Source organism: Mercenaria mercenaria, chromosome 12 (assembly GCF_021730395.1).
Source record: "Mercenaria mercenaria strain notata chromosome 12, MADL_Memer_1, whole genome shotgun sequence".
In the NCBI taxonomy this organism is placed as follows: domain Eukaryota; kingdom Metazoa; phylum Mollusca; class Bivalvia; order Venerida; family Veneridae; genus Mercenaria; species Mercenaria mercenaria.
In genome coordinates, this window is record NC_069372.1 from 42,418,985 (window position 1) to 42,433,197 (window position 14,213).

A 14,213-nucleotide genomic window follows, 5' to 3' on the forward strand; every position below is an offset into this window, starting at 1 on the left:
CAGCTCTTGTTTGTTTGTTGTTTTTTTTTGCTATTTTTTCGTGAAATTTTCACGATATTTTTCTTTCTTTCCTTTTTTCGATATATGTCTCCAGAACTGACAAAAATGGGTTTAAATCAGTGACAAAATGTGTTCTCTATTGTTTTAGTACATCAGGATAAACATCCATTCGTATTTCTATAAGATAAGGACCTTAAAGTGAAAATTAGTGTATTTCAAAAATTTTGGCGGCCATCTTGGATTTCTTAAAAACATACCATGATGCGGAAAATGCACCCAAGATTTTCTGAAAGCTGAGATATTCCACTACACATTTGATGTATAAATTAGTTCTGGACCTTTTTTGCACACGGAACAGCCCTAGGGACTGGAGTACATAGTCCGGAAGTGATATTTTTTTATGTTTCGTGAAAATGCTCTACTTATTAAACATGCATATTTCTCACACGAAATGCATCATTCCATATTATTTTAGCCAGTAATCATGGATTACAGTTTTATTTTATGTTTTCAAACATATCCAACATATTTTACACCAATGGGAGATCACTTTACATGGTAAATAAACATCGCGGAATACCATATACTTTTTTCAACCAATCAGAAGCATAGTTAGTAACTTCCATCTGACCTAAAGTACACCTGTGCTGTTTAATTTACTTCCTGGGGATTATTAACTTCCTGGGGACTATGTACAGTGTATAAGCGCTTAGAAAATGGTGAATACGGTTAATTAACACTAAAAGAAATAAATGTTAATAAAGTTGTATTTACCTTCACACTGGGTTAAATCTTGACACATATTTGGGAACTAAAAAATAGCCGTAAAAATAAAGTAATAATTTACGGAGCCCCTTAAAGAAAATACTCAATGAAGTTTTCATTCTTCTGATTTAAGAAAAAAAATCAAGGTATTGTCGTCAATAGATCGCCAGCGTCCGTGTCGGCGTTTGTTAAGATTTTTGTTTTCTCAAAATCTATTACAGCTATAGCTTTGAAACATTTTACACTTGTTGATTATCATTAGGTAAGAAGTCAGCCTAGAAACATAACTCTCACACGCATTTTATCAGAATTATTACCCTTTTTGTATTTAGAAAACTTGGACTTGTTGGTTTAATTTTCGGTTTATGTCCACTTTACTACTAGACAAAGAACCATAACTCTGACATGATTTGATAAAAATTATGACCCTTTATGTACTTAGAATTTCTTTTTTAAGGGGACAACTAACTAATGTTTGGTTTAAATTGCTTAAGCTGTTTGATATTTCTGAAACAAACAAAAACCGTTACTTAGTCAAATAAAAGAAATCTTTAAAAAAAATAAACGCAATTTAGTTAAATAAAAAAAAGTTTCTTTTTAAAGAATATAGCTATATCTAAATTCGTTATTACGAAATAAGATTTCCTTTCAACGAATTATAACCTAAGAAGATTTCGTTTTAACGAAATTATTATTTCATTATGACAAAATAAGATTTCGACATAGCGGTTCTATCTACACATTTAACAAAGTTACGAATATAACACTATTCTTTAAAAGCTAAAAAGATATTGATGTAAAATTTTATTTAGACTATATCACAGATATATATATAGAAAATGTCAGAAATTATATCTTCCCAAATTGCTTTGATGTCTCCTTCCGTTCAAAAGTCTTTCAAACAAAATCAACCACACAGTGTTACGCTATAGTATGGAAAGCATTAGCTGTCTTATAAGCAGAAATATAGATACATCTTTATATAGAGTGATTTTTACTTTATATTGAGTGGTCATATATAAATATAAAGTTAATTGTTCTTTATATAGTGTGGTTCTGTCCTTATTTGAAGTGGATATCCTTTATATCGTGTGGTTTTGCCATTATAATAAATGAACACTTCTTTATATCAAATCGTTATATTATTCTACACTTTATATGATGACAAAATCACTTTATATATATATAAGTGTGCACTGTTATATAATGACGTAATTACTCTATATAAAGAAGTATGCACTTTATATAATAATATAACCACTTGATATATTAAGAAAGGCTTTTAATACTATTGCTAATACTAACATGACCAGACTTGTTTTCCTGTGAGACATAGAAGGCTGAATACTGTATGTTACTATGTAACAATTCACTGTCTGTACGTCACAAATATTACGTCATTGCACCAAACGTCATAGCAGTACACAGAGAAAGAAACCCACATAAAAGAGGCAAATAGATCTATATGGCGGATGTCTATTTTGTGGATATATAATTTTCTTTGATACCGTGTTAGAATCGAAATAATATATTCCGAACAGTGATTTGCTCTAATAAAATCATTGTTTGTCGTTTAGCTGCGACCTCTTGATATAATTATTTCTCTTCTAAACTCCGAACAATGATATAATTAAACGACAAATCACTGTTTGGGATATACTTTTCCTTGAATAATAGTTCTAATATGAGAACCTTCCCATGCTGGATATTTGTCCTTGTTTTTAACACATGTTCAAAACAATTTCTAATAGATCTATGATATATGAGTTTGTATGACATTTGAAAATTGATTTTCTTATGGGGAGTGATTTAATTCATGTCATAGAATGTTTTCTCCTTTAAAATGACCTCTGTAAAGTTACAGTCACACATACGGATATGTCCGTGCGTTGAGGTACGGTGCGGATAGGATTAGTCTGTGGGTGTATAACTGCGGAGCAGTACGTCTTAGTACGGGAAAATGGCTACGGTTCGCCCAAACTTTTGTGCATGTTCAAAAGTTGGAGAAACTTGCAAGTTTGGAATAAGTTTTGAATACGTTTTGACCGCGTTTTGTTACGGATTATTACGAATGACTACTCTGTGGTACGGCTCAGGTACGGATCGATACGGATTACTACGTTTCTGTCCGTAGCTAGATGTAGCTATCCGCGCCGTATGTGTGACTGGGGTATAAAATTATATAAGGAACGTTAAACAGATATCTGATACGTAGCACATAACTATACACAAAGTTTTATAGAAACTAAAACAACAGCCTCAGCAGACATTTCCAGTTCTTTTTGCATTGTGTATTATCTAAAATATGTACACATGTAGGCCGATTTTATTTCTGAAAGAGAGCTATAAGATATCAAACATAAAGCAATGGATATCCTTTATTAACTTTATATATAGAACTGAGTGATAAATATATATGTAATTATGAATATTCCTAGGCGAGCGGCATTTTAGTTGGCGCAATAGACTTTGGGACGACATATTCTGGCTGGGCAATATTATTTTCACACGAATTCGAATCTGAACCAACAAAAGGATTTGTGAAACATTGGTATTCGGGCGGCGCACTCACTACAGAGAAGACACCGACTGTAGTACTAATAAAACCTGATGGCAAGACACTGGAAGCTTTCGGTTTTGATGCTGAGAACAGATACAAGGAACTAATAGAGTTAGAAGAACATGAAAATTACTACTACTTTAAGAAATTTAAAATGAAGCTACATAAACAACTAGGAGAGGTTAGGTGAAAGTTAGTTTAATATGCATTAGTATTCTTAAAGGTATTATTAATTATCATCTTAGCTGTGTGAAAATGACCAATTAATGTCAGGAACGTCAAGGTCTTAATTGTGTTATATAGACAACCATGAGTAAAACTGTCCTAAACTGCAGTTTTTATTTAAAGTTTTATGTCTACGGAAACTTTTAAAATAATCTAATTCACAAACTATTTGGTTTAACAGAAAATTGACTCTGGCATGATATTGGAAGATGAAATGGGGCGTACGTTACCAGCAATTGATGTTTTTGCAATGTCAATAAAGTTCCTGGTAGACGATATGCACAAAGTGATAAAACATAGGATTTCAGGAGTGATAAAGAAGGATGAAGTGCACTGGGTCATTACTGTTCCTGCAATTTGGACAGACTCTGCGAAGCAATTTATGAGAAAGGCTGGAGAACAGGTGATAGTTTTACCTATGGTATTGTTCTTTAGACCGGACTGTAAATTCGATTCCATTTTTGGAGATCTTCAGTAACAGCACTAACATAGCAATGAAATGATTAAGATTTACATCGTAACCAGTTTTATATATTTTAGTTCACGAGGTGCTCAAGGTGCTGTGCTGTTGGCATCCGCGTCCGGCGTTGTCTATTCGTCTGAAACCATTTAATGAAAGTTGATTAAAGTTAGCATGCATCTCTTCTAAAGTTGTTCAAATAGTTCAGTTAAGTTTTAAATAGTTAACACAGGGGTTAAAAAGAAATTTCTTAAAACGATATCTCCTCATTCCTCGGTAACACTCTATTAGGATTTTTAAACTATTTAGATTCGTTAAATCAACGGCTGCAATAGAGTGTGGTCTTTTCTGCATGTATTTATATAGCGTGAATTTGTTTTTAGGCAGGAATTGCTGCCAACAAATTGAGTATTGCCCTTGAACCTGAAGCGGCTTCTATTTTCTGTCGTCATCTATCAGTTGATAAAAGACTTGACACCACAGGGGTATCCATTGCCTCTTTTCCAGCTGGAACTAAATACATGATTCTCGACGCTGGAGGTATAATATACTCATAAAACTGTTGTAGAGCTAATATTTAGAAAATATTATTGTTGAAAGTAACGTATAGCTTATGATGGAACATTAATTATCTAGTGAAGATTAACCTTTTAATCAACTGTAAGTGTTCATTACCATACGTACACTACAACCGTTTGCTTCAGTGGAGCAGTTGCTTTCTTGAAACGTGTATATTCCTGTTAGACCCTTGTCCTTGTTTCTTTATCAGTCAAAGTATACGGATATACATGTAGCACCACAACAGTATTTATTTCATATGGTTAATTGTATCCATAACGATGTATATTTAACAACAATAGTATGAAGTGTTACAAAACTCAAAGTTGCACGTGTTTCGTTACAGGCAGTGTATTTAGAGACAAATTCTATCCAAATCAATTTTCTAATTTATTTTCTGTTCAACTAGGGCTGGTAATAAAGTTTAGTTTAGATGATCTACAGAAAGTCGCCCGCTAAGATGTAGTTTAACAAGTTAGATCAATGAAACATTGCTCTCTAATAATTGCAGTAACGTGAATACATATTCGTAATACATGTACGAAATATTATGAAAATATGTATCTATAATAACTATTCATACATGAAGTTTCTCATGTTTAAGTTACAGTTCGAAACAAATCAAAATCTGTATGTGCGTATTTTTATCAGTCTCTTACATTCTACAGGATTGCGTTTTCTGTCAATCCGTCAGTCAAATCCGTCCGTCTATACTTTCGTGTCCGGTCTATAACTCTGCCATCCATCAAGAGATTCTAATCCTTTGCGGACTTGCTCCGGCGTGTGCGCGCTCGTTTGCAGTGTTAGGCGCTTTGCTCAATTGGTCTGGTATATTGTGGTGGTGATTAAGTTCATATAAATTCCCTCTATCATATCTATGTAGTACATTTTGTATATAATACTTTTACGGATTCATAGCGCCCTTGGCAAAGGCAGTCGCTCAGGGCGCCAAATTCATCCTCTGCCAGTACAGACACGATTTGACTGGATGGACAGAGCAAAAAGAATCTCCAGAACAGAGAGAGGGAAATCTTTTAGAAATCTTTCCTGGGAAGAACCAGTACTGGCCTCTTCGTTAGGTGGGAGACTCTCATCAAACTTAGGTCTGCAGCATCCTTGTGTAGTCATCTGTCAAAACTATTTAGATAATTACGCTTGTCCCGATTCAGGGGCTATCAGAGTTAAAATTAGAAACACCTTTAAACGACTTCTTTTTATGAACTATTTGATGGATCCTCTTGGTCACTCGCATCATTGTGTGATCATTTCTCCTGTTTGTTCAAATAAATCAACTAAAAACAGATAAAAGATCTTTAATCGACTTTTTGTCAAACTTGGTTTATAGCATCCTTATGTAGTCCTGTTTCAAGTTTGTTTGAATAAATCCGTTTGACCACTTTAGGGGCCGCTAGAGCTAAAAAAAGAAAACAACTACACAAATGTAGATGTATGTACATAGGACAGGTGGCATCACCTCTTGACACTGTACATGGTTTCATGACTCTATGTGAAAGATGTAAAGATAATATTATATGCACAACGGACATTTAAGCACTTGATGTGCAAATGACCATATTTAGTCTGGCTTAGTGAAGTTCCAAACAGAACACCAGGTGCACAGCTTCAAATCCTAAATAACAATCCCGTAATGTTTTATGACTCTAAGTCAAATACTTTTTGAGATACATGGGGCACAAACTTGTATGTCATTTATGCTTATTTTTGTATTAAGCAAGTGCCATAACTCTACTCTGATGGACAGAAATACCAAACAAAAAACTCCAGATGCACAACATAATAAGCTGAACAATATTCCTTTCATGTTTCCTGGCCCTAGGTCAAACACGTTTTAAGACGAGTGCGACAAAAAATATGTCCTTTTATACATATTTTTGACTAAGTCAAGGGTCATAACTCTGGTCTGGCTGGTTGAAAACTCAAACAAATTCCAAGATGTACAACTTCACATCACATGTTGAATAATATTCCTTTAATCTTTCATTTAATCCTAGAGGGCAAATACTTTTTAGATGCACAAACGTTTAGGCCCTTTCTATGGATATTTTTGACTTAGTCAAGGGCCATAACTCTGGTCTTACTGTGTGAGATCCCGATTGAAACATTAAGAGCACAACTTCACATGCTGAATAACAATCATATGAGGTTTGATGACTCTTGGTCAAACGACTTTTTCTATTAAACAAAATGTTTGACCTTAAACAAATTTGTCTGTGTCATCTTTATAAAGTCACCTCTTTGTTCAAGTCCTCGGGACTTGAGGAGTCAGCAGAGCTAACAAATAGAAAACACTTTTAACGGCTTCTCACAAACCAGGTGATGGATCTCCACCAAACATGGTCTATAGCATCCTTATATAGTCCTCTCTGTTTTGTTCAGATGGTTTCATTCGGTCACTTTTAGGGCTAACCAGAGCTAAAACTATACTTAACATTAAAATGACTTCTTTTCATGAACAACTTGATGGATCTTTACCAAACTTATACGGTCTTCTCTCAATTTTGTAAGTGGTCTTGCTTGAATCTGATTTAACTCTTTAAAATGAAAGGAAAGTTTACAGAACGTATTTTTTCTTCCAAATGTAATTGTTTTAATGTTGTTTTCTTTTTCAGGTGGTACGATTGATATCACAGTTCATGAAGTTCAGCCTTCTGGTGCAGTGAAGGAAATAAAAGCTGCAAGTGGAGGAGGCTGGGGTGGTACTCTTATTGACGAAGCATTCGAAAAACTACTCATGGATATTGTTGGCAAGAATGCTTACAATACGTTTAAGCAGGAAAAGACTGAGGATTGGCTAGACATCTGGCGGGATTTCGAGGTTAAAAAAAGAAATGTAAGGCCTGATAAAGACAATAATGTTGTAATGAAAGTTCCCGTGACCCTTTGCCAGGTCTACGAAAAACAATCCGGTCAAGGCTTAGGAAAAGCTATTGAGTCGTCTACTTATGGTAAAACTATTCAATTTGTTGACAACAAAATGAAATTCAAAGCAAATGTCTTCAAGGAGCTTTTTGACACATCCTTGTCAAAAACTATTCAGCATATGGAAGATATTTTCCGTGACGTGAAGGTACGACAAGTTAAAGCAATTTTGATGGTAGGTGGGTTCTCGGACTTTCCGATGTTACAACAAAAGGTAATATCCTCATTTCCAAGTATCGATGTCATAATACCGGCAGAAGCTTCCTCTTCTATAATGAGGGGTGCGTTGATCTTTGGACATAGTCCAAAATCTATTTCGGAAAGGGTTTTGAAGTATTCCTACGGTGTGGAAATATTACGTCCTTTCATAGAAGGAGAGCATCCCCAAACTAAACTAGTAATGAAGGATGTAGGGCCGCGATGCAAGGATGTCTTTGATAAATATGTCGAGAGGAATCAAATCGTCAAAGTAGGAGAAGCCCAAGTCACTGAACCATTTCCTATGAAAAAAACAAAAGACAAAAAAGGTTTCCATTTTTTGATGGGAAATTTAAAAAGATCCAAATTTAAAAGATGTAGGTTGCAGTACGCCCCGGGGAATTAATTAAACCACCTGACCACGATGGACTTGAACCGGTCAGTAAAACTTCTTTAACTTTAGCGGACAAAATTGAGGTTAGATTGTAGAGGGAAAGACAGACAGGAAACAAAAGCCACCTTAACTTTCTCGGATGGGAAAATTTAAACAACACATTTTTGCGTCGAAATTCAAATTAGCTAAATTTCAAAAACACTGACCCAAATATAAAATTTCTACAGGGTCGGGTTTGAAATTTTGGGTTAAATTTGAAATTTTAGACATTCAATTGCTTATTTTTTTAAAGAAAACTATACAAGATAACATTTTCCGAAAATTTGTTTGAATTTTCCTTGCGTCGGGCTTACATTATTATTTTTCCCATGTATCGTTTTTTGTTCAAATTTTCTACTTTATTTTGAAGCAGAAGACCCCTGTAATAAACAAAAAAAATGCACTGAAACAAAAAGGGAATTTTTTGATCTGAGACAATGTTTTGTTCAAAAATTTTTGGGATGATGGCTTCTATTGAAGGTAGACTTGTATATGGCGTGTTCTTTGAATCCATTTAATGACGTGATTAAAGAATCTTAAACACTTAAACACTTACGACACTTGTTAAGATATACACATTACAATAACATTAATTAGATTACAAAAATTTGAAATTGTAAGATAACTAAAAATTTAATATTCACAAAAATTTTTGGACATATTTTGCCCTTTCCCATTTTTGTCATATAATTCTAGTTACTGTATAGCAATAAAAAGGATTTGCTTTAGTTTCCCTTTTTGGGGAAAAAAAATTTTTTTTAAGAGAAATTTCAAAAATAATGAAATAAGGCAAAAGCAAGAAAACGATTGTAGCAGGGGTTATATTAGAATTTACATAAGTCAAAATTGCCCAATCTGATTACAATCATCTCAAAACGCTACGCATGAGGATCGACTGTGACCCTTCAGGGGTCCCTCGCGACTTTCAAAACTAACAAATCAACGCCTTGTTTTCACGTTTTTGAAAGTGAAAGTAGAAGCGAAAACATCTATATTTATCCTCAAGAGCCTGGGATCCCAATTTTCAGGTATGATTAACACGCGTTTATAATTCTTATGACAACCGCTTTGAAAGTTAAATGACACAATCTTTCCCGTTTATTATTTCGTGAAAAAACGTCCATTTGTTTAGATTTTAGCTCTTTTTTTAACTTTTTCCAAAACAGCTTTGTTTTTACATTTTGACGCGAGCCTACGTTTTAAATTTTGTAACAAGCGATTCCTTGGCTGAAACCCAAAAATACCCCTTTCGGAAATCCGTACGAAAAAGGGGAGAAACCTCGGGAGAGAGGATCGACATTTAATCAGTTGCCATTAAGCCGTAGTTTGTTTTAAGATATGTGACCGCGTAATAAAATAATAATTTTAAACTTACGCTATTATTCTTGGTTTTTTTCGGAAATTGAATGTCGCAGCCTTGCTCGGAACTTGGGACAAGCAGATTTTGTTGTGGGGGTTGCCTCTTCAAAATGGGGTTCGTGGCTTCACCGAGAAAAAATTACAATAGAACATGAAATAACCCTTTGTTTGCATGAAAAATCTGTAACATTTGTGCAATGGGGCAAAATAACTTTAGGTAAAAGTGGTGGACTATTGACCAAAAGGCCTCGGTTGCCTCTGTATCGTTTCGCCCGTACATAAAGATTGAAAGACAGACTTCAAAAAAATAAATAAAATAATCATTCAGTTGGGTTTATTATTACCTATTGTTTCAAGGGTGAATAAAACCCTCATGTTCGGAATCCGCTAAAAGTTCGCATGAAAGTTTGAAAAAAAAAATATGCCAAAAAGGTTGCTAATGATTGAAATTGCTAATAATGTCCTTTAACAAAAAATATCACCTTTTGGAAACCAATATTTTTTAAAATGGTTTAAACATATTTACCCAAAAGGTTACAGTTAAAAAAGGAATTCTTTAGATTTAGAAGCTCAGTTTTGGGTTTAAATTTAACAAATTGAATAATAATCTGAAAAGAAATATATGATAAAAGGGACTTTTAATTTTTAAATTGTCAACTTCCCCCCCTTATTGAGAGGGCCCTCGAGCAACATATACGGGTCTATATTTCACAACTTTTTGCATGAGCTTGCTCAAAGATAGATGATTTTAATGACAGAAATCTTCATATCACCAAGAAATTGTTAAAACAGGGTTACCGTTATCATAAGTTACGGAAAGCTTTCAGTAAATTTTACTACAGATTGTCGGAACTGTAAGAAAAATACAATACGAACTTAAAAACACTTTTAAAACTTGGACTTACACACCCGGAATACTATGGAGATGTAGTTTATAAAATTCGGAAAATTAAACATAGTCCTTATTTTAATCAAATATTTGTAAAATGGGTTAAAAAGTTTATCAAAAGAGGATACGATGCGAAAATTGTTTTTATGGTGCGATGACTAATAAAGTGTAAGACTCCATGCTTTTCTCCTAAATCCTACATACAATGGACGGAGGGAGTTGATTTTTGTCTTGCAGTTTTTTTAGTCGTGCCCATAAAAGTTAGGCTCTTGGTGCTCTGACTTTAGACAAGTTGTTGAGTACATTGGTGTAATTATACCTTAGATTTTTCTTAATTTTATGTTTTACTTTATCATTCTGTTATTTTGCGCTAATGTTAGAGCCTTTCTCAGCGGGGTTTTTATTTACATTGTGTTGTCTAACTTGTTGAAAATAGGGTAAGTGCGAGGTTGGCATGCCCTAAACGCGTTTCGTTTAAACCCCCTCTTTTCCTTTATATAGGGTACTGGCCGTTCCAAGGCGGTGTGCCCCTATTTTCAGCTGGTTTTCTTATTGTCTTGTATCGTCAGTTGCGTAAGTTTTCTTGTTTGTTGTAAGCGTTTTCCTTCGTCTTACTCCCGCTATTGCGCCCTCCTTTTCCCTTGCATTTGCGCTACTTTTTGCATCCCCTCCCCCTTTACTTTGAATTAGTTTTCATGGCTCCACTTTATTCTGGCTGCCGGAGTCTTATGGCGACACACAATTGTTTTTCCTGCTTATATGGATGTGTTTGTGTGATTGTGGGTCTAAAGTGGTACCCTGCTGTTTTCTTTTGTCTTACTTGTTCGTTTTGTGTTATTTAGTAAGTATGTGGCTGTATGTTTGATTTTGGTGCATTAGTGTCTGAGCTTTTATGGTTTACGTTGTAGTGTGACTGTTATTAAGGAGCATAGCATTCCCTTTGTATATTCATCCTTGTTCCTCTTTCGCATTCAAATTCCTTCCCCCTCCCCACCATTTTACCACTTCCTACCCCTCTTTGTATATTTGTCATAAATTAATATGTACTTGTTAGATGTTTGAAGCAACCCGTCTGTTATATTTTTCCATTACAGCTTCTCAGTTTTGTTGTTGGCCTACTTTGCAAATGCATGACTCTGAGGCTGTGTTTTTGGTGCTCTGTGCTTCCGAGAAATCTACCCTTACCTATTATCATTTTTTATGCGAAAATATTTTTTTCAGCATTTGCCTAAAATTGATGTTAGATGTACCAAGAGGTAGGAATCGGAAATTTAGGATATCTATTAAAGTAGATCGAGTTTTATTCTGGTATTTTTCTATATAAGATATAACTGAAATAAAAGTTTTTTTTCAACATAGTACTTTCAACAAATTTATTATCTATGAAGTTTAAATTAAAACAAAAATAACTAAAAGTATCAAAATACACTTGTTTTTATTTTTTTCTAAATATATCTCTTAGATGCACAGTGGCCCCAAACATTTTTCTTTCCATTTTAAAGCATTTTTATGCGTCATTAAAGCAGCAAAATATTTTAAAAATCTTAACAAACAGCAGATATGTTTGTATATTTAAATATATGAAACGCCGCAACCGTCTTATGTCGGGTCATTTTATGTCAATGTCAGAGCGTGATGTAAATTGTCATAACAGTGTCTTAGTATGTTAAAAAGTTATGTTATTATGTGAACGTTTGGTGTTATATTAATATTAACTAGCCATGCTATCTTGTCAGTGCACGGTGTTAACTTAATCGAAACAGCGTCTTATTATATTTAAAATCTATGTTATCATGTCAAGTTGTGATGTTAACTTGTCCAATTAGTGTCTTATTATGTTAACTAGACATGTTATCATATCAAAATATGATTTAGTTTGCAGAACGTGTTATTGTGTTAAAAAGCTATGGTATCTTGTTAAAGTGTCATGTGATATTGTCTACGCAGCGTGTTATTATGTTAAAAATCTGTGTTATCTCGGTAAAGTACCGTGTGATTTTGTCTACCGGGCGTGCTAATTATGTTAAAAAGCTATGTTATCTTGTCAAAGTGTTGTGTTAACAGTGTCTTATTATGTTAAAATGCTATGTTGTCATGTCAAAATGCGATGTTATCATGTCAAATTGTGGTGTTAACTTGCCGAAACTTTGTCTTATTATGTTAAGTGCTATGTTATTATGTCAAAGTACCATGTGATCTTGTCTACCGGGCGTGCTAATTATGTTAAAAAGCTATGTTATCTTGTCAAAGTATTGTGTTAACAGTGCCTTATTATGTTAAAATGCTATGTTGTCATGTCAAAATGCGATGTTATTATCGGAAAGGGAATAAGACTGTATAAAATACACGTTGTGTCAGGTTCGTACCTTTTAATATCACTAACGTTACATATCAATACAACGGACGTGACGTCATAAACGTTACGTAATGCGGAAGACGTCACGTAAAGAAAGGCGGCAAATGAACGTCAATACTTTACATACATGGGGCCGCGAAAGTTATAAGGATATGTATAGTTCTTCTGAAAGTCTCTATGTAGCTCTAGTATTCTATATCACTATTCATTTATCGAAAGTTCTCTTTTTGGCACTTAAACAGTCACAGTCACTTAATGAAATAGCACAAATTTCTAAAATTGCAATGTCTCTGTATACTGTTTCTCACGCGAATCTTTCACTAATAACTGGAAAAGTCACTTCATTTCCAATGGATACAATTTCACAATGGGTCTATTCGTAATACCGTTACTCGTTCTTATTTTGGCTGCTCTGGTATATCCGTCATTTCCGTAAATTAGTTCTTGCACGACCGCAAGCTTCCATTGGGAACGGGGAGATTCATCATGAATTTGGACGACATCTCCAACGTTTATCTTCTGCTCGTTGATTCCTGTCGTCTGGTGATGTTCTCGTAAGGCGGTGAGGTACTCGTGGCGTCACCTATCTCTGACATGGTGTACGACCTTCTGCTGAAGTCTGGCTTGTCGAGATAAGTCAACACCACTGTTAAGGTTAGTATTCGTCGCTGAATCATCTGTAGATTTCTCGTAGGGTAAAGTAGTTAATCTCCGGCCGTAGAGAAGGTGAGCTGGAGTCAGGGGTTCTGGATCTGACGAACCGGATGTTACATATGTGAGTGGCCTGTCATTCATCACGGCTTCTATCTCTGTGACGACTGTCTGTAATGCATCGAAACTGATGTAGGATCGACCCAGTATCTTCTTCAGTGTTGACTTCGTGAGACCAATTAGACGTTCCCACCAGCCGCCGTACCATGGAGCACGTTTCGGGATGAACTTCCACTGGGTACCTTTCATGCTAAGAGCGTCTTGTACTGTCTGGGATTCGAACAGGCGTTGTATATGGTTGGAGGCTGCAACATACACTGCGAAAAAAGGGTCAATATACGGGAGTGTACGGTCCCGTATATTTCGAAAATACGGGCGTATACGGGATGTATATTACAAATATACGGACCTAATATACGATCCCGTATTCGGAACATCTAGTATACGGGAAGTCCGTATATTTGTCATGCATATACGGGATCCCGTATACGCCGAATATACATAAATGTATATTTCCCGTATATATGCAATATACGAACTTTCCTAAAAAATCCCTAGAAATGGTGTTTATTCGTGTCCTGCTTTAACATAAGTTTCATTTTCATGTATTCGAAGGGTCTTGAGACTTTTTTTCCCGTATACTTTCCGTATTTTAGAATATACGGAACACGTATACGAGCCTGTATATTCCGAATATACGTAGTATACGGATCCCGTATTTTTGTCATATACGGACTGTGATTGCATCTAATATACGGG

General features: G+C 34.8%; 1 protein-coding gene across 1 annotated transcript; it reads left to right on the forward strand.

Annotated features, from left to right (window-relative positions):
- Positions 1 to 646: 646 nt before the first annotated feature.
- On the forward strand, positions 647 to 8,112 carry LOC123535108 (heat shock 70 kDa protein 12A-like). Its single transcript, XM_053520543.1, has 5 exons — positions 647 to 719; positions 3,204 to 3,506; positions 3,732 to 3,953; positions 4,394 to 4,550; positions 7,199 to 8,112. Exons 1-5 carry the CDS (start codon positions 717 to 719, stop codon positions 8,110 to 8,112), a joined length of 1,599 nt encoding a protein of 532 aa, XP_053376518.1. The 5' UTR covers positions 647 to 716.
- Positions 8,113 to 14,213: the final 6,101 nt, after the last annotated feature.